A 23,853-nucleotide genomic window follows, 5' to 3' on the forward strand; every position below is an offset into this window, starting at 1 on the left:
GGACCTCTCACCGACCACCATCAAGCATGCGATAGACGAAGCCGGTTTCGACATAGTGGCGACTCCGACAGCCGCGGAGCCAGATGTCAGGCCATCCTTGTACAGGAGCGTCAGCAATATATCAGGCCTATTCACACGACGCAGGCGACATGTCGAGCAATGTCTAATCTGCAAGAAAGAAGAGCATGATCATGGCAACGTCATAGAGGAAGTCCCCACTGGCAGTACTGATAGGGTTGTCGTCAAGTGCGACCAGAATGGCGGTCGACGCTCGGCAGACCTTACGGTGCCCGACAGTCCACAACTAGAGAAGAGTACCAACTTGCCTGTAACGGAGAAGGCATCTCAGCCAGCCGAGTCATACCGCGTCGAGCTGTCCATTGGAGGGATGACCTGTGCATCATGCTCCAACACCGTCACCGACCTAGTCTCTCAACTACCGGGTGTGTCCCACGTCGTCGTAAACTTACTTGGTCACTCGGGGACGTTGAATGTCGAGAGTCAAGACCTGGTACGCAAGGTTGTGGAGACGATCGAGGATGCGGGATACGAGGCTGAGGTCGTCAGCGTGGAACCTATCCATGTTCTTCAGCCCCCGTCCCATCTACGACCTGCCCGATCTTCAGAAGGGCCATACCACGCGGTGTTTTCTGTTGGAGGGATGACTTGCGCCTCATGCTCAAACACCATAACCGAGCTTGTCTCCCAGCTGCCAGGAGTCACTGACGTCGTGGTCAATGTTCTGGGGAAATCTGCTAGTGCAACAATCGAGCAGCGAAAGTTCGCGGACACTATCGTTGAGACCATTGAAGACGCGGGCTATGAAGCAGAGGTAGTCGCAGTCGAAGCTATATCGTCTGAGACGGGAGAGCTTGAACAGTCTGGCCCCCGTCAGATCTCTTTGCGAGTCAATGGCATGTTCTGCAAGTGAGCAAACTTGCTCGAAGCATGGCTAACCGCGTTACTCACCCGATCCTAGACATTGTCCTGAACGAGTTATAACCGCCCTTCAAGGACTCGGGCCCGATGTGACTATTACGAAGCCAATCGTTGACTATACAGATCCAATAATACAGCTATCATATCATCCCAACCCGCCAGAATTTACCATACGCACGATTATTTCAGCCATCGCCTCATCCAAGTCGCCACCGTTTGAGGTATCCATATATCGCCCGCCATCACTCGAAGAGAGGGCACGTAGAATGCAGCTCCACGAACAGCGACAGATGCTTCTGCGCTTGCTATTCTCTGTGGTGGTGGCCATACCTACCTTCATCATCGCGATCGTCTACATGAGCTTGGTCCCGCACCAGAACCGGACTAGAAGATACTTCATGGAGCCCATATGGACGGGGAATGTTTCGAGAGTTGAATGGGCACTTTTCTTCTTGGCCACTCCGGTCATGTTCTACAGCGCCGGTGTCTTCCATCGAAGAAGCCTGAAGGAGATCAAAGCACTCTGGAGACCCGGAAGCAGGACGCCGATTTGGAGGCGTTTCGTCAGGTTTGGCAGCATGAACCTCTTGGTGAGTCCGACGTCTGCTCGATAGGGTGTTGTGCTGAATGTGCTCTAGGTCTCAACAGGTGTTTCGGTTGCATACTTCGCATCAATAGCATTGCTGGGTCTAGCTGCAGCTCAATCACCGTCGCCTACTGGGGATGGGGACACTACGACGTACCTTGACTCCGTCGTCTTTCTTACGATGTTCCTTTTAGCCGGTAAGTCTTTGGGTTTTATCACGCGGAAGTGACTGAAATGAGACATCTTTTGCAGGCCGTTTTATGGAAGCTCATAGCAAAACACGCACTGCCGACGCGGTGACAGCCTTGGGCAAACTCCGTCCCGCAGAAGCTCTTCTTCTTATGCCATCGTCACAGACCGCGAATGACCAGACTCGCATTTCGCAAGACTCTGATCTCGAGAAAGGCGATGAAAAGATAGAAAACGGTCGCAAGCGAGGTTGGGCGGTCCAAAGGACTGACGTTTCTTTACTCGAAGCGGGGGATATAGTCCGAGTCCCGAGCGGGTCGACACCCCCCGCTGACGGGACCCTGGTGGCTGGATCGGATTGCACTTTCGACGAGAGCTCCCTGACAGGCGAATCAAGACTGGTCAAGAAGGAGATCGGTGACAAGGTTTTCCTAGGTACTATCAATAAAGGCAACATGGTAGACATCCGAGTGGATTCCATCGGCGGCGAAAGCATGTATGTCCCGCGTTGAGTGCGTGTACAGGTCTAGATGCTCAATGCCGTGCAGGTTGGATCATGTCGTGAAGATTGTTCGAGAAGGCCAGACAAGACGAGCACCCATAGAGCGTATCGCTGACCTCATAACGGGGTATTTTGTCCCTGTTGTCACACTTTTGGCTGTCTTGACCTGGATAATCTGGCTCGTCCTGGGGGAGAGCGGATCCCTCCCTGCAGACTACCTGGATATCGAGGTCGGTGGCTGGGGTGAGTACCTTCGTCAGTGCAAAAAAATGGAGATGCTGATATAATGCAACCTCTAGTCGTGTGGTCGTTAGAATTCGCTATCGCTGTGTTCGTCGTGGCATGTCCTTGCGGCATAGGTCTCGCAGCACCTACAGCCCTTTTGGTCGGGTCGGGACTCGCTGCGAAATTCGGCATACTCGCACGAGGTGGCGGCGAGGCTTTCCAGGAGGCTGCGCAGTTGGACCTCATTGTGTTTGACAAGACTGGTACTCTCACCGAAGGAGGGGAACCACGAGTCACGGATGCGAAGGTTATAGCCGATAGGACCAAGTGGAAACCTGATATTATCTTGGGCATGGCAGCTGAGATAGAGTCCGCTAGTTCGCATCCCTTAGCGTCCGCCCTCAAAAATTACTGTGAGGACAATGCAGCCTCCACTACGATGGGCTCTCAGTTCGAAGAAGTCGCCGGAAAGGGATTGAAGGCCTCTTTCCAAGAGTACCGATGCTCTGCCATCATAGGAAACGAGAGCTGGATGGCAGAACACGGTGCCATAATCCCAGAAGAGATTGTGGTGCTCATGAACGGATGGAAGTCCGATGCGAAGAGCGTCATTCTACTTGCCGTTCTTGATGAAGAGAATGAACCCAAGGAAGACCGACATTACATTGTGGTTGCTGCCTTCGCAGTCGCAGATCACATCAGAGGCGAAGCTAGCGAGGTGATATCGCGTCTACAAAGACAAGGAATCAGCACTTGGATGATCTCGGGCGACAACGTCACCACTGCGAAAGCAGTGGCCCGCTTGGTCGGCATCTCCGAGGAGAATGTCATCGCGGGCGTTCTACCGCATCAGAAGGTGAGAATTATGCGATGACATACTGTGTTATAGTGCTTATGGCACTGCTGCAGGCCGAGAAAGTCCAGTGGTTACAGCAAGTCGGCCCAAAGCGACCTTCTTCCAACTTTGGGGGCCTAGCCGGACGTCGAACAATGAATGACCGCTGCATTGTAGCAATGGTGGGGGACGGTATCAACGACGCACCTGTAAGTCAATCCGCCCTTGGCCAGCAGAAAAGATACTGACTATCGTCCAGGCGCTTTCCGTGGCTGACGTGGGGATAGCTATCGGGTCGGGAAGTAAGTCGCTTCTCGTACTTGTCGTACCCGCTCATGATTGATTCCCATATCCTGTAGGTGATGTAGCGGTCACAAGCGCTTCTTTCATCCTTGTGACGTCGAACCTGCGGAGTCTGTTGACGTTGACGGACCTCTCTCGAAAGGTTTTCACTCGCGTCAAATTCAACTTCGTGAGTAGCCTCGAAACTGAAGGGAGATGGATACTAATCGGTGTACATCGTCAGCTGTGGGCCGTCATGTACAACTTGATTGCACTCCCTATCGCTGCTGGTGTTGTCTATCCTGCAGGTCATGCACGACTTTCTCCGGTGTGGGCGTCATTGGCGATGGCTTTATCGTAAGTTACCGAATCTCTCGTGGGAGTGGCAAACTCTAACACATAGCAGATCCGTTTCTGTTGTCTGCAGCTCTCTTCACCTGAAGTTGTATAAAGAACCAAGATGTTAACGATGCGCATTTATACCTGACGACCGGAGTAACGAGGCTGTAACGTTATCTTTGTAATAATAGGTTATTGGTGTATCCATAGCACATATTACCACATGAGATATAGATATTTTCAAACTGTGGATGTCACTGGTAGGCACATATATACAAGATGGTACAAGTGGTACATACAGCACGGTGAAAGCTTATGCTTTTTGATGCGCTTCTTTCTTCGTAGAGTAGAAGTCCGAGAATGACAAACGGGTAGACAAGGAGCGGGATTCGAGATCGTGATGATTGCCAAGACCTCGCACCATGGCATGAGCCTTCTCAGAAAACGATGTTCCGTACTCGCGTATGATGTTCAGAATCCGTTCCAGTGTCGCTGTGTCAGTATGCTCGTCTGGATCATTTGCGGTATAAACACCCTAGGAGACATAAGGATACATGCCGAATTCTGCAACCATAAACTTACCCGTTCGTGGTCAAGCTGAGAATCTCTACGAGCGGACTCCGACAAACAGTAATTGTAGAAATTATCCTGATGAAGTTAGGGAAAGGCGCCCGTAGATGTGACATAACTTACCACTGCTTCCCTGAATTGCAGTATTATGGCAAATAAATCAAGCACTTGATTTAGAAGAGTTTCCTGGCAAGACCCGGTCAAGCCTTTCTCCTTCGAAGGCAACGAACGTACCTCTCTTCCTGCTTTGGGACTCAGCAGCAATATCTTCTTTACCATATTGTCTAAATACGTCCGATGGGCCTCAATGAGAGCGTCGAGATCGCCATCCTTCTTCTCCAGGAACTCCAGAAGGACTTGCCATAAACACTCTATGACATCCAACTGACACCACGCCTCCATCTGACGTACATAATGGATCATCTCCGCTTGGTAAGCGCGAATACGATGCCATTCCGGCTCCAGTTCTAAAGAAAATTGAATGTTTATGGCTATGTTGGCCAGGTGAGTACGCACCAGGTACTCTCAAGAAACTCCTTGAACCGCTAGTCACTCGGAGCCACCCTTTGTTGAGAGCCTTCTCGACTCGTCTGAGTTTCCACAGATGGTTGAACAATTTGAGATATTTCAGGATCGACTCCGGGTCAATGATCGTATCAATGGGGGCATCCACTTTGTACTCCAAAGTGAAGACGTCCCATCCTATCTCGCCGTGTTGAAATTCAAGGACTCTCGCATCCAATCGCCGCAGGACGTCCGGTGGGTCATTTTGGGCGACAGAGGAGCGCAATGCAGTTTCCAAGGTTGCTGTTAGGTTGTGACGGTGTAATGCATTCGCAGGTCGCGCTAAACTTGGCCTGACGGGAAGGTGAGCTTAGCTTTCCAGGTCTAGAAGACGCACATACGACAGAGCATCCATAAGCTGGTCAGTGAAATCTCCATGACCAAGTAACATGTAATTCTTGAGAGCCCGCAGGTGATCCAGCAGCCTGAACTTATCCAGGAACACATCGAATAATCTCCGACTAGCGATTTGGTAAGCGGTGTCGATGGAACGCTCTAAGCCTGCGATATCGCTGTACTTCAAAGCTTGGCCTACGTGAGCCACCTACATCACACAAAAGAGGAGACACCTACTCCCTCCTGTATTACTGAGCTTTTCCCGAGTTGCTACCCAATCGCTATCGTGACAACTGTAGCGGATGAAATTCAAGCTTCTCCCCGTGGAGAATATCTGGTAACGATCGTTAGGCTAGCACAAGAATAATGACAGTCGCTCACCTTCCGTCCAAAAGCTTCTCCAACAAAGGCAGGTAACATGCCTTTCTGAAATTGATATTTGGCTTCCCATAGTCGCAGACCAGACTCTGGACCTGCTATAATATCATTATCCCCGCCAACAAACCCCCCGTCGGCCGAAAGCTGCCCAACGGCGCCTTCGAGTGAGGATGGGTGAATATACTGCAAGTGCGCAAGTTCTGGATCGACTGCGACGAAGAACTCGGAATATGGATCGTAAAGTTCGCCTGAAAATATCCATTTATGTAATGTCGCAAAGAAGGGTTTCGACACCTGCCACGGTTTAGCCACACTCACTGCAACGAAACTCATGCTCACCTCTTCCAACAACTCATCTGTGAAACGCCGCACGAAAGGGTCTCCGTTGTCTGTATAGCTATGTATCAGATTAACGAGAGCACCGCCATGAGCATCTGCGGCAAACACGAAGTTTAATAGGAAGATCCGTCAAACCAAGCACGACGCACCTCGGGCACCCTCGACGCAAGCACTCATCATTCTCATTCTCAGCCTCCAGTCACTTATCCATACATCTAATCTTCGTAGAGTCAGGCCGGTCTCTTCAGCTCTGCCACTGCCCTCTGTGCGATCGTCTTCCGCAGACGAAGCAGGGACCATTTGTGATTCCAGCACAGCGATCAATCTGTAGTACTCGGTGAGCTGGGTCTGTAGATAATGACACAGGCTTTGTTCGATCATCCCAACCCCTTTCTTTTCACGGTCGTTCGCCCAAGCATCCACGCGTTTATATAGATGGCCAACTTCCGATAGTCGGTGAATCAGCGCCTTCGTCGGAGGGGAAATAATATACCTCTGCCATGCCCATCATGAATGACACAGTATAGTGTATCGCAGGCCATAGCAGACTTACTGGATCCTCCAGGAAGACGATCTGCCTCTCTTGATTCGGATCGCTTGCCGGGGCAAACTGAACATACTTGCCAGAGATGCCTTGTAATAGGTACAAGGTGTCGCGCAGCAGCAGATGCTCCGAGAGTTCAGGACAGCCTTCTCGGGTTATTCGAATGATCGAGCGCAATATTTGGATACTCACCGGTCTTGGCCCGATATTGCCTTACAAGCTCTGCCTTCGACTTGCCCGAAGCATGCTTAGCGGAAGATGGAGTCAACGGAGTGGGCGTTGTAGTCCGAGGGCGTGTGGGAGGTGGTGGGACCAGTGCGGGTAAGAACGCTCTTGAACTAGAAGGCCGACCCGTCGAAGCGAGGGTGTACAAAAACAGAAGGGAAGCATGTTTTCGTTCTAGCAGGGGCTGACTGATGCATTACAGGGGAGCAGCACGAACAGCGAAGGGTGATATATACCTGGTCTAATAGACGCGAGAGCAGATTGGTAAAGCGAAGAGACGCAGCGCCATTCGGGGACGACTGTAGGACTAAAATTGCGGAAACACTGAGACACAGCAGGACTTTGAAGTTTAGCTCACTGACGGTGTCGCTTCACCAGATCAGCAAGGTGACCAATATCACTTTCACGATTTCGTCCAATATGACTTTGGAAACGTGTTAGGGTTGGGCGAACTGACGAGGGCTGGGCGTATACCTATTTAATATATCAGAGCAATGGATTAAGAGCTCGTTCCTCAGCGCATCATCCGACCTGGCACGAGGCACCAGTGTAGCAATAAGTGATTCCAGCTGCGATGTAGCAGGCATCGGGCACGCTTTCTGCCACACCGCGTCGCGACGCGTCCGAGTCTGACAAAACCCAAAATGGAAGGTCTCTCTAAGCTCACGGACCGAGCAGCTGCAATCATCTGCCTAAATCCCTGCTCATCTACTTTACATCGCTCGCTTCATTCTCGAGGGTGTTTCAGCTCTTCGAGGCGGGCTTGACCGCCGCAATAACTCTTAACGACTTCTACACGACCTTTACGACATGTCGGACCGTTCGAACTCGACAAGCTCCCCCTTTCCCAATGGTAACAAGACCGGCTCTACCCCGGGACCCTTTGCCTACCAGCAACGGCTGTTGGAAAGGACCTCTTCACGGGGGGGCGGTGGCTCTATCTCGCGCTCTGGCTCAATATCAGGGTTAGGCGTCCTCGGAACGCCTTCTGGAGGAACCAGTACACCAAGTGGTACTCGGAGATGGGCTCCTTCTCACCGCGTCAGTAATAGTCTGGACGCCGTTCGTAGCAAGTGGGAGGAGCGTGCACGACCAGACAGTCCTGTGGATACTCATCCAGGTACGTCCGTTGATGCCACCACAACCTATACCAGGAGGGACGTGGGGTCTACCGCCCCGTCCGGCGTCGACGGTGCCCCTACCACGCCGCCGAGGGGCAACGACTCAGACATGGTGAGGACTCCTACATACTTGAAACGTCGTACGCTTCCATCACCTATAATCGCCTCTCCGCTCTCGCCCAATTCCACGGGCATTACTGTCGAGAGTCCGGATTCCCCGACGTCCTCCTTCCATACACCGAATGCTCAGCGCATTCATTTACCGACCACTCCTTTACATTCTCAAGTACCACCCAGCATCAAACGAGCAAACTCTGATGCGCCATCCGCGGATCCCTCGCCTGCCTCTCCCGCATTTCGATACCGTCGGGCGAACACCCTTGAGAGCGTTATCCCTGAGACAACTGGATCATCGAGTACCACGAACTCCGATGTGTCATCCTTGTCATCCGGAACCATATCTCGTTCAGCATATCCATCTTCGCCGACCACTGCCCCGATTCATAGGCGGCCTACCTCGCTGTATAACTCCATCCCGTCCACTTCCTCCTTGATTGAGAAGTACAACAAACGTCTCTCGGCGGATCTGAGCATACCTACATCACCCAGTAAGTCTTCGAGCTCCACGTTGACATCGACGTTGCATACCCCTACGCCGACTCCGACAACGCCGACATCCTCTGTCATGTCCCCATCGCTCTACCGGAGTCCATACATGAATAAGAAATACGGCTCGAATCTTACAGCAGGTCGCAGACTTGGCCGTCATCTTCCTCGGATCGCCAGCGGGGACGCTGAGGACGACTGGGAAGAGCATAAGCAGGAGAAACCAAGCGAGCCTGAGCCTAGGACACCTCGGACAATAGGCCATTCCCGCTCACCCTTCAAGTCTAGGTTTGACACAGACACTGTCGTGACCGGCGTGACCGACTCAGACGAGGTTGCCGGCATTCATGGACGGCTTCGACTATCTAGGGATAGGAGACTAGACACATCCAACACTCCCCTACCTTCATCGAGATTGACCAGAGGTCTATGGGCAGACGTTCAGAGACATCTCCTTCAGGCCTATGAGTACTTGTGTCACGTTGGTGAGGCTCAACAGTGGATTGAGGGCTGCTTAGGAGAAGAACTCGAGTTCGGCGTCGTTGAGATGGAGGAAGGACTCCGCAACGGGGTCGTCCTAGCTCGCCTCGCCCGCGTATTCCAAGGCGAGGCCGTTGTGAGGCGGATTTATGATGCAAGTAACGGTGCAGGATCTCCTAGACGTATCTTTTTAACGACTTATCATTTCAGGCGCCCAAACTGGATTTCCGACATTCAGATAATATCAACTATTTCTTCAATTTCGTTCGAGAAGTTGGTCTGCCGGAGGTAACTCTTTTAGTAATCATTAAGCTGTCCTTTTAATATGTTTATAGACTTTTGTATTCGAGCTAACCGATTTGTACGAGAAGAAGAACCTGCCCAAGGTCATTTACTGTATCCACGCGCTGAGGTATATTCCCTTCTCATCGATGCAGGAAGCAGCTAATTCTGGGGTCATGCAGTCATCTACTTGCACGCCGTGGAATGGCAGAACGGATTGGCAATCTCGTGGGCCATCTTCAATTCTCAGATGACCAGCTGCAAAAGACGCAGAAAGGTCTATCCGGCGTTGCTATGCCGAACTTCGGCAATGTAGGACGAGAACTAGCGAAAGAGATCAACGAGGACCCTGAAGTGGAGGTGGAGACGGACGACGAACGTGAGCGTTTGATCATGTTCAAATTATAGGTAATCCAGCTAAAACTTGACTACTTCAGGTCGTGATCGGTTACTACTTGAGAATGAGGGATCCATCGTACAGACGCAATCTCTTGCGAGGGCATTCCTGGTCCGTAAGGCTGTGGCGACACAGCGCGTACGGCTGCGCCTCGCCGAGCGATACGTGTCGAAACTCCAAGCGCAATGCAGAGGTGTATTGGCAAGGCGAGTCCTACGGGCACAGCGGGACCGACAAGCGGATCTTGTGCCTTGGGCTGTTGCCGTGCAGGCCGTTGCAAGGGGCCTGATTGCGCACAGGCGCTGGCAAGCGAAACTTGCGCGTATTAAGTCCATCTCGAGTAATGTCGTCAAGGTACAGGCTCAGGCTCGCGGCGTGATTCAGCGACGTCGGTTCGCATTACTGAAAATAGCCCTGCGGAAAAGCACACGTACAATTGTGAAGCTCCAATCTCTCGCTCGCGCCCGTCTGGCGCAGAAGCAACATGTCGAAGTGCAAAAGAGCTTTGGTCGTATCGACGCCGTGAAGTCTGTTGTCGCCTTGCAGGCGCGTGCTCGTGGTGCGCTGGTGCGTAGAGTCGCACAGAGGCGTGCCGAGACACTGGAGGGCATCTCGCCATACGTCGCAGGCTTACAAGCTCATGCGCGGGGAGTTATCATGCGCCGTCGGATGCGGACCCAATTGAACAAGCTGCAAGATGTCACGCAGACTGTCATAGGAATTCAAGCCGCTGCCCGTACTTACCTTGCCAGAAAGCGTCTCTTGGCTCTGATTCGAGGCTTACGCAAGGCGACCCCCGTGTTAATTGGTATTCAGGCTCTGGCTCGCGGGAAGTTAGCTCGACAGGAACTCAACGAAGTTACCAAGAAGTTGGCGGAGGCGCACACACTTACTGCGGTCGGAGGTTTCCAGGCCCTGGCGCGTGCAGCTCTTACTCGACAGAGACGCCAGCAGCAGAAGAAACAGTTGGAGTTCGTTGCACCAGACGTTACTGGCTTTCAAGCCGCTGCACGAGGTGCCCTCGTCCGTCGTGATTACTACGCCTGGCGCGACCATCTGTATAGGAGTGTTCCAATAGCGGTGATATTGCAGGCCATGTTACGGGGCGTCCTGCAGAGACGTCGATTCCATGCCAAGCTGCAATACTTCCGCGCAAACTTATCCAAGGTTGTCAAGATACAATCTCTCTTCCGCGGAAAGGAAACCCGCGAGCAGTACAGACAGCTGACATTAGGCAAGAACGTCAACGTTAGCACAATCAAGAACTTTGTGCACCTCCTTGATGATTCTGAAGCTGATTTTCAAGAGGAGATCAAAATTGAGCAACTTCGGAAGAAAGTCGTGGAGAATATCCGGGAGAACCAGGCACTGGAGAATGACGTGCACGACCTCGACGTCAAGATTGCCCTTGTGGTACAGAACGTGAAAAGCTTTGAGGAGCTCATCAAAGCGCGTCGACGACACGGAGCCGACAGTGCTGCTGCTCATGCTGCGAGGGCATCCGTCTTGGCTGCTCATGGAGATCCCTTTGCCGGCCCGAATACTCTGGACCATGCAGCACGTCGGAAGCTTGAGCTATATCAGCAACTCTTTTATCTGCTACAGACTAGGGGGGACTACCTTAGTAAACTGTTCCTTGAGATTTCGCCTGACGGTGAAGGAGAGAAGAATAGACGCCTTACTGAACGAATTGTCTTGACGCTTTTTGGCTATGGACAAGACAGACGAGAGGATTATCTGTTTTTGAAACTCTTTCAGGTTTGTGTGGAGTGATCGGGTTCGATATTTTGCTAATCCCATGGTCCAGATTTCCATACAACAAGAGATTGCCGCAGCCAACTCCGTCGTGGACATCCAACACGGCCATCCGATGTATATCAACATTGCCGTTCACTACATCAGGGCAAAGCAGGTTGTCTATGTCCGAGAAATCCTCCAGTCGCTCATTCGAGAAATTGTCAACTCTGATGATCTGAATCTAGAAGTTGATGCTTCTATCGTGAGTTCTTCCACCAGCCGTGCACTGGGAAATGCTTACACGGCCGTAGATCTACCGTTCGAGAATAGACATAGAGGAAATGAGGTCCGGTGTAAGCAGTAGCAAGCCTAAGGATTTGCCCTTCTATCAAGCTCTCAATGACCCGCCCACTCGAGCCGAATACATCCGGCGTTTGTATCTTCTGGTCTATATCAACACATATCCCGAGCTCAGACCAATCTTGCGCAGATCTTCAAGTCCTTCAGTGGTGGGCAGATGCCTTCGTAAGTGCCATTACTCAGTCAACTAAGAGGATGCCGTACGCTATGCGTTACCTTGCTCGCGAGACGCTAGCGTCACTGAAGGTAATGGACGACAGTTTTACCTCTGTTCGGTCGCTGACTGGATGACTGTAGGAGAAGTTCCCGGACGAGTCTGATGAAGTTTATGCCGCTTGCGTTGGCCGGATGGTTTATTACAGGTTTATCAACCCCGCTATCATGTGAGTCTCCCGAAATCAGGTCTGTCATTAGGTACTAATGGCAGGCGTAAGCACGCCTGAGACGTTCGATATTGTGTCGAGTACTGTGGATATCGCTGCACGCAAAAACCTTGCGCAGATTTCCAAGGTCCTCACCCAAATTGCGAGCGGCACCGAATTTGGAGAGGACAGTCCTTCCTTCGTCCCGATCAACGACTTCGTCGCCAAATGCATCAAGCAGATGACTGCTTGGTTGCTGGAAGGTGAACACTTGGTTTGTCTATGGGACCTGCTAGTGCTAACGTGCTATCAGTGGCCGATGTCCCTGACGCTGAGACTCAGTACCATGCACACGAGTTCCTGGATGCAACAGTCCAACCAAAGCCGATCTATATCTCCCCGAACGAGGTTTATGCCATGCATGCACTATTGGCGCAGCATGCAGAGTCTATCGTACGTCTTCTCCTCCGCCGTATGTTTGACATTCACCGAAGATCGTGGTAGGCTCCTGCCCGTGACGATACTCTGCGAGTGATTCTACACGAGCTTGATGGGGTGCCACATCTCGGCAACGATGAGCTCAAGGATGCTCGTGACAAGGCCATCACATTAGAGTTGTCGAATCGGTTCGCTCACGTGCGAGGTACGTTCCGCAGCATTTTCCTAAGGTCGTTGCTCATAATCCTCTTTCCCAGACCCGCAGGCCGACGAGAAAGCGCTTTGGGTACAAGCCAAGAGAGGAGTGTTAGCAATACTACGAGTTCAACCCGCCAAGGACTTGGTCGAAGCATTGATGCAGCCAGTAACAGACGAACACGAGGAAATATGGGACGAGATTTTGCGCAACGAGGAGATCGCCGATCGCAAACGCTCCAGGTCCCGTAGACAGATGCCGTCGACGACGGGGTATGAGTCTGCGTATCGAATGGAAGATATCAGATCGTAAGTGAATATCTCTTTACACTCCGGGCGTTCTTCCTTATACCATCCTTAGATTATCTTTCCGGGAAGTGAAGGCGCACGCTATCTATTTCCTGTTAGAGCTGGAAAAGCTGGGCAAGATCACTCGCAGTGATGGGTACCAAGGCATATTAAATGCCATCGCTGGCGATGTGCGGAGCAAACATAGAAAGCGGCTCCAGCGACAACAAGAAATGGAAAATATGGAAGAGGCCCTGAAGCACTTACGAGAACGCAAGAAATACTTCGAGGAGCAGATAGACAGCTATCATAAATACGTCGATGCAGCAATGCACACTATGCAACGTGGCAAAGGGTATGAAGAATTTCTGCCTCTTCTCGACTATCGATGACCATTTCGATCTAGGAAAAAACGCTTCGTTATGCCTTTCACCAAGCAATATTTCCATATGAGAGAGCTGCAGAAGTCCGGGAGAACTCCTCAGTTTGGATCATTCAAGTATGGAGCGCAAGACTTGTACGATAAAGGTATATTGTTATCCATCGACCAATTCTCTCCTCGACAGTTCGACAAGATCGACATTATCATATCTTCCAATGAAGTCGGCGTGTTCACCATCGAGGTCTATAATAACACTCTGGGTATAACAAATCGGGTGGCATCACAAGATCTCAGGATGGAAGATCTGTTACAAGCGCAGTTTGAGAACCGTGCTTCTCTTTCCTTGTTCAATGGCCTCGCGAAGGTTAACCTCAATTTACTCCTGTATCAAATAAATAAGAAGTGAGTGCTCTAGTCGAGGATCTTACCGCTTGACGCTGACCTCTATCAGGTTCTATGTGTAGACCGGCTAACACCTCCTTTATTCTGCCTCTTTGATTTCTGCTCAGTTGGGCAAAGCATCGTTTTTATTTATCTGCCCTGCAGTACGTCCCATACATGCACGATCTATACAAATTTTCCGCAATGTATATCTAATAGCATCTTCACTCTGCATTTTCGAATTTCTTTGCTAGCTCCTGCTCTTCCGTATTTGCATAACCGTGTACCCTACATGCCATACCGCCCGTTGAAGGTAAACACAGTCTTCCCCACGGTCTAAAACCTCTCATAGAGTGAACCTGAATTGTGGGTGCCTGTCACCAATGGGTGCTCTCGTCCGGCCTGATTCCAGCAATTCTTCATACATACGGAGGTTATCGTCTCTGGCGCCGCCCTGCCGTGCCCGATTTTCATGGATGCAAAATAAGCTAGGTACGTGATATGGTGTAAGCTCACAGCAGACCAGTAGTGGAGCGGATTGGCGTACACGTTTGCTGCGATGAACAACCAGGCCATAATCACGAAGGCCAAGGCGATACTATGCCCGCGAATATATTTCGGCGCCTCGTCTACAAAACAATATCAGGGATTTCGGGCAACTTTAATTGCTCATACATACCAGACGTGTAAGCGAAGGTCGCTATGAAACCTCTGGGATGATCGCGGGCTGGCATGAGATCCTCGATGTTATAATCCGAAAGTAATTTCAGCTTACCCAGTGTTCGCGATCGCTAATTGCAGCGCGGTGACGGTGGCCCTCTTATAGTGGCCCCCACAGTTGTTCGGAAGGATTGACAGTATGCAAGGAGCGGATGGATAACTATTGGAAGATTACACTCGACATGAGTATACCGAGAGAGATATGTACTGAGATCGCGTACATTCCAGCAGCGATAAGGAATACTGCTACGTATCGAGCTTCATTTGTTTGGGCGGCGATCGCGATGATATAACCTAGAATTTCTTCAGCGTGGGGTACTAGTGACAAGGTAAATGAAGGTTACCTGCCATAGCCACTGGCAGACAGATGAGGATGAATGGTCCTCGCCATTTGAATCTGTCACTAAGGAAAGCGACGAAGACTGACCAAGAAATCAGGTCACACTAATGAAGCCTCTCACTACAGTGCTTACTTGTGAGGACGACGGCGGGGACGTAGGGAGGGACTGGAATGCATGGTGTGAGGTGTGACTTCCGAGCTATAAGCGTGACCAAAAATGTATACCGGTGTGCAGTTGAGCGGACGCGCCTTCATATCCCAGACCGGTGACAATCGTCGGCCTGGAGGATTATGAGTCGAGCGCAAGGGCATCGTGGGGCGAGCGCTTACAAGAAGAGGGAAAAGGAGTAGAAGCCAACATTCAAACCTAAGAACGCCAACCCGGTGAACCAAGCTTGTATCTCCGTGAGCCCTGCATCACGTTGTCAGAACTTTCGCCCCTTTCCTAGGGCTGCGGTAATTACCTCGGACTACTTCCCGCCACTCGAATTGCTCTTCGTCGTAGTAAATCGGGACCTCGGCTACCCGGAGTTGATCCGGGTGAGTCTTGTCTTCTGAAGTGCTCTTCTCGGGGTCTGGCGCAGATAAGGCAAGGTCTTCCGAAGGTTTCACCGCGGAGACGCTGTTCATAATGGCGTTCGATCTATGGAAGCGGTTCACTGCGTGATACATTAGTATTTTGTCCTAACATAATTATAGAGGGAACACGCTCACGAGCAAAGGCACGTTCTTCCTCTGTCAGGAATCTCGCAGACTCGATGCTGACGGGAAGCACCGCTGCACATATTAGACCGGCTATGACAGATCCGAGTCCTTCCAGGATAAAGATCCAGCGCCATCCTGCAAGTCCACCGACTCCGTCCATCTTTATGATGGCGGTAGCCAGCAGACCTCCGAAGGCTCCGGACAAAGATACTAAGATCACGCATGAGCAATTGTCTCCAGTGGCATAACTACCATGGAGAATGCGCACCAGCAGCATAGAAGACACTGATACTGGATGAAGTGTGCAGACTGAGCACATTCCGTGTAGTGTATTCTTTGAATTCTCTCACCGCAATTGTAATTCATGCCGCCGGTAAATGGTGGAGAGGTATAACACCTGTCTCTTCAGTTGAGCGTAGATTTGCACGAGATTGGCTAATAAACATACCATGCCCGGAAGGAGACCTCCTTCGCACATCCCGAGTACGACGCGAATGGCCGTTAGACCGGCGAAGTTCTGAACGAGGCCGCTCAGCGTCGTCACCGTGCCGAAGGCGCACACCAGGAAGGGGAGCCATCGTGTCGGGCCAACTTTCTTGATAATCCAGTTGGAAGCTGTGATATGCTCAGTTACCTGTGGGCAGTCGACAACGCTTGTGACTAGACTCACGTAGTTCCACGGCGACATAGCTTGATAGGAAGTTAGTGGATGTGGAACCGACTGAGTATACCCGGATACATACGTGGCGTAGAAAACTAAGAAGGACATAAATTCAGCGGGTTATTTGTTTCAGCTCACGTAGACTTACCCGTCAGCGCAATATTGAATTGATTGCCGACCAAGTGTATATCGCTCTCAAGGCCAACAATCCTCGCATTGCCGGCATTCGACCGGTCAAGAAAATTGGCTAGCCACACCTTTGGTCGCGAGTGAATAACGGTCAGTAGAGAGCGGAGAAGTATTATGAATAGCGTACAAGAGCCAGGGGTGGTAGTATATGCGAGTCGAACTTCCAAAGCACCCGCTTGGTCAGAGCTGCCTGCTTCGCCTTGTCCTCGGGATGGGAAGAAACCATGGCAAACAGATCCCCCTCCAGTGTGTTTTGTGCACATTGGGCTACTTATACCTACACACGGCCGTGGGGCGTAGTATTCATAGACGTTGGGAATCAGAAGTCGAATTTTCACTCGGATGTGGGGCGGACCTCGTACCTTGAGGATCTTTCTTGCGAAGCGCCAAGCCAAGTCTTACATTACTGTTACATGCAGTCAGAGACACTCCACGCGAGAAATGTCCACTTTGGATACTCACCTGATGCGCAAGAAGCGCAGTAGCTATCCAGTTTTTTATACTGAGCATACGTATAGCGCAGAAAAAGGCAAACTGATAAGGGGTCCCTCAGCATTCACAGCTGACTATGGGGTGTGCGATGTTCACTGGCCGGTTTGCCAGATATGCTATTCATAGTTGCCCTTTCCCAAACGTAGGAAAGCTTGTGACACCGTATAACTATCCGACAATGTTCCTATATTTGATTGGACGAGTCATGCAACTGAGAGACTGTAGTAATTGTGGACCTACGTATCGCTCAGCTCGCAGAGTCGACTGCATCGAACCGAGTGCAGGAACGTTGGGGGCGTTGACAGCCAATCAGAGCGAGGCCTGGTTCCCCATCAATGGCACAGCCTCCCAGTCTACCTATTTTGCCACAGTCCGGTAACTAGTACCGACGTCACTCTATTGCCACAGCGCAATTATCCCTTCACCGCTCCGTTCTGCCTCGAATTCGCTTGTATACAGCGTGTATCTGCAAATGGCGAGCCCACCTATGCCAGTCCCCCCTTTTGTTCCGATGGCCGCCCCGCCTCTACCTCCGGGCTGGACTGAACATGTAGGTACGTGCTTTCTGCTGCTTGCCATATCTTCGTCTAACGAGTTGCAGGTCCCGGAGGCCAGCCATACTACTACAATGCGTTCACAAAAGAATCAACCTACGTCCGCCCCATGCCCGTTGCGTTCCCCGTCATCCCGGGGCAGATGCCAGTGCCAGTGCCGCTACAAGCGCAACCCCCGAAGAAGAAGGAAAAGCCCGCGAAAAAAGTGCCTATACCCGGGACTGACTGGATCCGCGTGACGACGACGGAGGGGAACGTGTTCTACACGCACAGGGTCGAGAAGCGGAGCGTGTGGACGGTGCCGGAGGAGATCAAGGAGGCCGTCGCGGCGCTGGAGAAGGAGGGGACGCAGTCTCCGGCGAATGCGAATGCTAAGGGTGGGAAGAAGGAGAGGGAGAGGGACAACGAGCAGGCGAGGGAGGTGAAGCGCGTGAAGAAGGAGGTGCAGGAGGCGGCGAAGCGCAAGGCGGAGGAGCCGGTCCCTGTGGACGAGGTTGTGATCACGAAGAAGGCGAAGGTGGAGGAAGAGGACGAAGAGGAGGAGAGCGAGGAGGAGAGCGAAGAAGAGGAGTGGCAGCGTGAGGCAGCAGCGCAGTTGGCGGCGGAGGCGGAAGAGGAGGAGAGGAAGAGGAAAGAGGCGGAGGAGGCTAGGAAGCAAGCGGAGGCAGAGGAAGCGGAGAGAGCCAAGCAAGCCTTGCCTCAGCTGAACATGCCCGAGAAGGTGGACCTCTCCATCGAGGAAGCCAAGGCACTGTTCAAGGTGCGCAGCATACCCATCGCGATCTCTACGCGTTACTCACTCCGGTACAGACCCTGCTCCGCGAAAAGGACATCAACCCGCTCATGCCCTGGGACACTGCGCTTCCGATCTTCATCTCTGACCCGCGGTACGTCCTCCTGTCGTCTGTCTCCGCGAGGCGGGAAGCGTTCGACGAGTACTGCCGCGACCGCGCGCGCGAGCTGCGCGAGCTGCGCGAGTCGCAGGTGAGGAAGGAGAAGGAGACCGCGGACCCGCGCGAGGCGTACGAGCGCCTGCTGCGCGAGGAGGTGAAGAGCACACGCACGAGCTGGTCGGATTTCCGAAGGCAGTGGAAGAAGGACAGGCGGTTTTGGGGGTGGGGAAGGGACGACAGGGAGCGGGAGAAGAAGTTTAGGGAGTATTTGAAGGAGCTTGGAGAAAGTGAGTGCCCGTATTGCTTCGTCCGGAACCTGACTTACGTTGTCGTTGCAGAGAAACGCGCTGCTGCTCAAAAAGCTGAAGTAGACTTCTTTTCCTTGCTGAAGGAGAGCGGGCGCGCAAAACCTGGGGCTGACTGGAAGGAAGTTAAGAAGCACCTGTACAGCGACCCTCGTTATGATGCTGTGGGGTCTTCTTCGCTCCGAGAGGAGCTATTCAAGACGTTCTTGAAAGCCCAGGGCGTAGGTGAGCAAGCTAAAGATGCGTCGACCGAAAACGGTGAGGTGAAAGAGGAAAAGAGTGCCGAGGACAAGGAGCAGGAGAAACGGGAAAAGAAGGAGAGGGCCGTGCGCGAAAGGGAGGAGAGAGTAAAGGCGGAGCGGACCAAGCTCGAGGCGGATATCAATCGGTCGAAGATGGGCTTGACGATGGAAGAGGGGGAACGGGAGTTTAGGTGCGCCCGTTGTTTTTTAAGAGGACTGCCACTATTAGGTGGGGCGCTCAACAGTGCTCGTTCTTTTACTAAATAGGACTATGCTGGTTGATGCTATACGTGACCCACAGGTATGATACAAGCTGATGGTCGGGCAGTTGACTGACATCTACTTCGCAGATGACATGGGAGCAGGCACTGCCGGAGCTGAAGATCGACCCGCGGTTCACCCGGTCCCCGCTTCCCTACAACCAACAGCTGCACCTCTTCCATTCACATATCGGACGGCTACGTGCCAAGCATCTTGACAACCTGCATGCGCTCTTCGCATCACACTCTCCATCCCTATCGACATCCTTCTCGGATCTGCCCGTTGACTCACTGCTATCGTCGTTGCCCGCAGCAAAACTTGGGTTTGACTCGCAAGCACTGCAGCACGAGTATGAGAAGTGGCAGCGCGAGCGAAATACGGAGGCGCGCGCCGCGTTCGATGCTATGCTGCACGAGAATGCCTTTGTGGAGTTCTGGGGACGGTTGAAGAACATGGGTGGGGAAGGGGCGGACGGCGGGGTGAAGGCGGACCCGCTTGAGGAGGATGAGGGTGAGGGCGGCGGGGGGACTGCGGATCTGAAGGCACTGGCGAAGACGATTGATATCAGAGAGATCGAGAAGGTCCTAAAGGTATGTTCGGACGATGATTGTTTGTGATGCCAGTGTTGACGGTCACTTGCAGAATGACAAAAGGTATAATATGTTTGACCATGTACCAGAACAGCGCGAGCGTTGGGTCAGGGTGAGTACGCTCAAGTTTCCTATGTCATGCATCGCAAGAAGACTGACCACGTATCTTCAGGACTATCTTGCGGGACTGTCGGCACCAAAGTTGTCGGTGCATGTACCGGAGCACTCGCATTAATGGTCTGCACATTTGTTTTGTAGTTAATTTCTTTTGGCATATCTACTCGATAATGGTCCCCCGTATGTTCTGTGGCGGCCAATGAAGATCTGGTCTCGAAGATTCCGGACGAATCTGAGAGATCTGTGATGCGATCTGTGATGAGAAGCGCTGTTTCCACGTGGCCAGCACTGGACATCGATCATGCCGTGAGCTTCTCGGTACCGTGACCAGCACGTCCACCCGCGTCCGAGTTTCTGACACGTCAGCGCGTTCTCTCCTTCGCACGTATATCTGCAAAATAATTAGCTGGTCAGAGCTCGGTGCTCTCGTCCGACATGCGACTCATCCGGCCCTTGCTCGTGTCGCTCGGTCTGCTGGCGTCCTGTGCCTGCGCGCAGGACGTCCCGGACTTGGACTCGCCTGCTGTCCCCAAGGAGAAACACAGCTATCAGGTGTGTTATATATGACTGGTCGCACGTTAGCGGGCTAAACACTTGTACAGAGTGATGTTGCTCGTTTGCGCAAGATCGTCATAAACAGGTAGCAGCACAGGCCTTCCGTCGTGGTAGCTATGTACTCACCATCCTTGTACCGCCAGTCTATATTCGCATCGGTGCGTCGGGTCGGCCGGTGATCAATACAGCTACTTGATTTCTCTACAGCGACATATTCATCCGTGAACTGATATCGAACGCCAACGACGCTTTGGAGAAGCTGCGTCTCACGGCACTAACTGACCCGACGATCAACTATGGTGCTGACGGTCTGAATATCACCATCAAGACAGTCAAGAACCCCGATGGTTCAGGTGGAAGGTTGATCATCGCTGGTGAGTGCCCTCGACTGCCTTAGCGGCGACGGCGTATCATCCCCCCTACAGATACCGGTATTGGTATGTCACCGGAAGAGCTCACCACGAACCTGGTATGTACTGTGATGTTCTCTCTGCGAATCTCTCTGAATACGGCTACACGTGCAGGGTACCTTGGCGAAATCCGGCACGTCTGATTTCCTCGCGCGGGCCGAGACTTCAGACACGACTGGGCAGGGCAACCTCATCGGCGCCTTCGGTCTTGGTTTCTACAGCAGGTACGGTTCTTCTATCAATCTACATGACTTGAATATCTCCGTTGACTACTTCTATAGTTTCTTGGTCGCAGACCGTGTCTACGTGTCCTCCATTCCGCCCAAGTCCGCCAAGAACCCTAACCCTACGCAAAATGTCTTCAGCTCCTCCGCAGATGACAGCTCCTTCGAGACGTACCCCGATCCAAGAGGGAACACGCTCGGGAGAGGGACAGAGATTACGCTCGTACTGAAGGAAGATGCGTCGGAGTACCTCGACCAGAAGACTATCATGGACCTCGTGTGCGTACCCTTATTGAATAGCCTTCATGTTAGAGCTCACGAGGCAGCAGTCAGAAACACTCGTCGTTCTCTTCGACATTCCCCATCTATCTCCTGACGGAGAGAACGGAGGAAGTCCCCGTCGAAGATGAAGAGTCTGAGAAGCCCGTCCCGGAGAAGGACGACGAGGACGAGGCCGTCATGGAAGACGAGAAGCCGGAGGAGAAGAAGGCGCCCAAGACGAAGACCGTCACCGTCGAGGAGTGGGTGCAGCTGAACCCCGAACCGCCGATCTGGATGCGGTGAGTACTGAGTCGCTCTGTGATCACGGTGTATGACTTAAACTGAGGGGTATCCAGGGACCCGAAGGACGTCTCGGAGGACGAGTACGAGCGGTTCTACCAGGCTACGTTCAAGGACTACGAAAAGCCCCTGGCGTGGCACCACTTTGCCGGTGACTCCGGGTCCGGCGTCTCCTTCAGGGCTATCATATACATTCCTTCGCGATTGTAAGTGTGCCGTCTAATGCTGATTGCCGTACGATGATTGACGAAGGGCGTTATACCCTTCTCGATCCAGGGATGAGTCGTTCTGGCAACAACCAGTGCAAGGCAGCTCTAAAGACCTCAGGTTGATGGTCAAGCGCGTTTTTATTACGAATGATCTGGGCGAAGATAGCCTGCCGAAGTGGGCCAGCTGGGTCAAAGCAATAATCGACGGTTAATCGCCCCCGCCTTCTTCCTTCCGCATCATCTGTCCTAATCAGTTTACTCGCACGTAGCCGAGGACCTCCCGCTGAACGTCTCCCGCGAGACCCTGCAGTCCACGAAATTCCTCAAGCAGATCCGCTCCATCATCCTGCGGCACATCATCCAGATGCTCACGAAGCTCGCAGAGGAGGACCCGGAGAAGTTCGACAAGGTCCAGGAGGCGTACGGGACGGTGCTCAAGCTCGGCGCGGCGGAGAATGTGAAGAACAGGGAGAAGCTGGCGGCGCTGGCGAGGTTTGCGAGTAACCAGCGGGAACGGACGTCGTTGGATGAGGTAGGTGGTGCGCGCTGTTGTATGTGTGAGAGGTTGATTGATTTATGGATGGGTATAGTACCTTGAGAATAAGAGGAAGGGCCAGAATCAGGTTTGTTTGCGCGGGTGTTCGGGGGTTGCTTTTGCTGACAAGTTCTCTCAGATCTTCTACCTCGCGGATATTGGGAAGTCCACCAAAGCCTTGGCCGATAGTGTCTTCGTGGAGAAGTTGACGGCGAGGGGGTACGAGGTCTTGTTATTGAACGAGCCGCTGGACGAGATCCTTGTTCAGAACATGAAGCGCTGGAAGTGAGCCATGCCAGGTCGCTGCATTTTTGTTTTACGAGCTGACGGGTACCCTTACTAGGGGCCTGCCGTTCCACGATGTGGCGAAAGCAGGCTTGGTCTTTGGAGACGAGGGTGAGTGTCGAATTTGTGTGCATGGCCCCGCAGGGAACTCAACTTGCCTCCTCGCAGACTCTGACCCTGAAGACGAGAAGGAGCAACAAGAGATATTGAAAGAGCGCTTCAAGCCTCTGCTCGATTACCTGAAGAAGGAGGCCCAGGACCTAGTTCGTGATGGTACGCCGCTGTGCTGCTGTTGTGGCCGAGATGTGTGCTGATCACTCACTGTCGGGACAGTGGTGATTTCGAATCGCCTGGTGACGAGCCCGTGTGCTATCGTCGCAGACAAGTTTGGCTATACTGCTAATGTTCAGAAAATGATGAGTGCGTACTGCTACAAAGAACCTTTGCTTCTTCCTGCTCATCAAGTTCATGACAGGTGCATCGAACAGCAAACAGGCCCAGAACCCGATGTTCGAGTTCGCGAAGAAGCAGAGACTGCTGGAGATCAACCCCCGATCTCCTCTGATTGAAGGCCTTCTCCGTCGGGTCGAGCAGCTGCCATCGGAAGACGAAGAGCGCGATATCGAGGCTGAGGAGGACCTCAGGGAGGTGACGTCAATCCTCATCGACGGAGCACTCGTACGGTCTGGATTCGACGTACCCGACTCGAACGAGTAAGTATTATAGTCGCCGCATTTACAAGAAAATTGACAAATAAATCTTGGTAGGTTTTTCAAGCGCGTAGATCGGGTCCTCAGGCGATCACTAGGCGTGTCGGAGACAGCGCAAGCCGACGACAGTGTGAAGCCTGCTCCCCCCGTGGACCCTAGCTTGCCTCCCGATATACCCGACCATGGACAAATCCCATTGAAGTTCGAGGATCCGGAGAAGGTTGGTGTTGAGCTGCCTGAGCATTTGAAGGACAAGGTCGAGATTATGATGGAGGAGATTGACGAGGAGGGGAATCCTGTCCACCATGACGAGCTGTAAAGGGAAAATGTGAAGTAAATTGGGATCTTTGTGTTAAATTATAGGACGCTACATTTGACTCCATTCTATCGACTGGGAAAGAGGAAATACATAA

The 23,853-nt window shown here is 52.3% G+C and overlaps 5 protein-coding genes across 5 annotated transcripts; 3 read left to right on the forward strand and 2 right to left on the reverse strand.

Annotated features, from left to right (window-relative positions):
• Positions 1-388: 388 nt before the first annotated feature.
• Positions 389-3,919, forward strand: GLOTRDRAFT_103260 (heavy metal translocatin; the record flags this gene model as incomplete). The annotated part of the gene is made up of 11 exons (XM_007864079.1): positions 389-927; positions 980-984; positions 1,063-1,529; positions 1,578-1,722; positions 1,778-2,210; positions 2,263-2,459; positions 2,516-3,297; positions 3,375-3,485; positions 3,536-3,578; positions 3,636-3,748; positions 3,803-3,919. 11 exons carry the CDS (start codon positions 389-391, stop codon positions 3,917-3,919), a joined length of 2,952 nt encoding a protein of 983 aa, XP_007862270.1.
• A 229-nt stretch (positions 3,920-4,148) lies between these two features.
• GLOTRDRAFT_70469 (gamma-tubulin complex, DGRIP91/SPC98 component) lies at positions 4,149-7,440 on the reverse strand (the record flags this gene model as incomplete). Its single annotated transcript, XM_007864080.1, has 15 exons — positions 4,149-4,432; positions 4,480-4,545; positions 4,591-4,653; positions 4,702-4,934; positions 4,984-5,324; positions 5,373-5,556; positions 5,605-5,701; positions 5,749-6,039; positions 6,085-6,179; positions 6,234-6,579; positions 6,638-6,774; positions 6,821-7,037; positions 7,090-7,160; positions 7,216-7,277; positions 7,328-7,440. 15 exons carry the CDS (start codon positions 7,438-7,440, stop codon positions 4,211-4,213), a joined length of 2,538 nt encoding a protein of 845 aa, XP_007862271.1. The 3' UTR covers positions 4,149-4,210.
• Positions 7,441-8,689: 1,249 nt separating this feature from the next.
• Positions 8,690-13,907, forward strand: GLOTRDRAFT_34245 (uncharacterized protein; the record flags this gene model as incomplete). Its single annotated transcript, XM_007863558.1, has 16 exons — positions 8,690-9,218; positions 9,241-9,242; positions 9,271-9,348; positions 9,396-9,472; positions 9,525-9,721; positions 9,780-11,497; positions 11,547-11,738; positions 11,788-11,908; positions 11,967-12,082; positions 12,134-12,219; positions 12,271-12,461; positions 12,512-12,651; positions 12,703-12,841; positions 12,894-13,140; positions 13,193-13,474; positions 13,526-13,907. 16 exons carry the CDS (start codon positions 8,690-8,692, stop codon positions 13,905-13,907), a joined length of 4,497 nt encoding a protein of 1,498 aa, XP_007861749.1.
• A 321-nt stretch (positions 13,908-14,228) lies between these two features.
• On the reverse strand, positions 14,229-16,723 carry GLOTRDRAFT_103263 (MFS general substrate transporter; the record flags this gene model as incomplete). The annotated part of the gene is made up of 17 exons (XM_007864081.1): positions 14,229-14,370; positions 14,430-14,511; positions 14,562-14,593; positions 14,658-14,762; positions 14,824-14,896; positions 14,947-15,024; positions 15,076-15,108; positions 15,168-15,223; positions 15,273-15,354; positions 15,407-15,601; positions 15,657-15,857; positions 15,916-15,938; positions 15,998-16,044; positions 16,096-16,262; positions 16,318-16,368; positions 16,457-16,565; positions 16,625-16,723. 17 exons carry the CDS (start codon positions 16,721-16,723, stop codon positions 14,229-14,231), a joined length of 1,575 nt encoding a protein of 524 aa, XP_007862272.1.
• A 777-nt stretch (positions 16,724-17,500) lies between these two features.
• Positions 17,501-23,759, forward strand: GLOTRDRAFT_70472 (HSP90-domain-containing protein; the record flags this gene model as incomplete). Its single annotated transcript, XM_007864082.1, has 25 exons — positions 17,501-17,543; positions 17,591-17,670; positions 17,725-18,303; positions 18,354-18,723; positions 18,775-19,174; positions 19,251-19,284; positions 19,334-19,834; positions 19,887-19,946; positions 20,554-20,591; positions 20,650-20,664; positions 20,714-20,880; positions 20,932-20,975; positions 21,031-21,140; positions 21,198-21,423; positions 21,474-21,700; positions 21,758-21,907; positions 21,978-22,117; positions 22,180-22,442; positions 22,501-22,533; positions 22,585-22,730; positions 22,789-22,841; positions 22,899-23,003; positions 23,064-23,150; positions 23,206-23,443; positions 23,498-23,759. The coding sequence occupies 25 exons, from the start codon at positions 17,501-17,503 to the stop codon at positions 23,757-23,759; spliced, it is 4,371 nt and encodes a 1,456-aa protein (XP_007862273.1).
• Between the last annotated feature and the right edge of the window lie 94 nt (positions 23,760-23,853).

This window comes from Gloeophyllum trabeum (genome assembly GCF_000344685.1).
Source record: "Gloeophyllum trabeum ATCC 11539 unplaced genomic scaffold GLOTRscaffold_00002, whole genome shotgun sequence".
NCBI lineage: Eukaryota > Fungi > Basidiomycota > Agaricomycetes > Gloeophyllales > Gloeophyllaceae > Gloeophyllum > Gloeophyllum trabeum.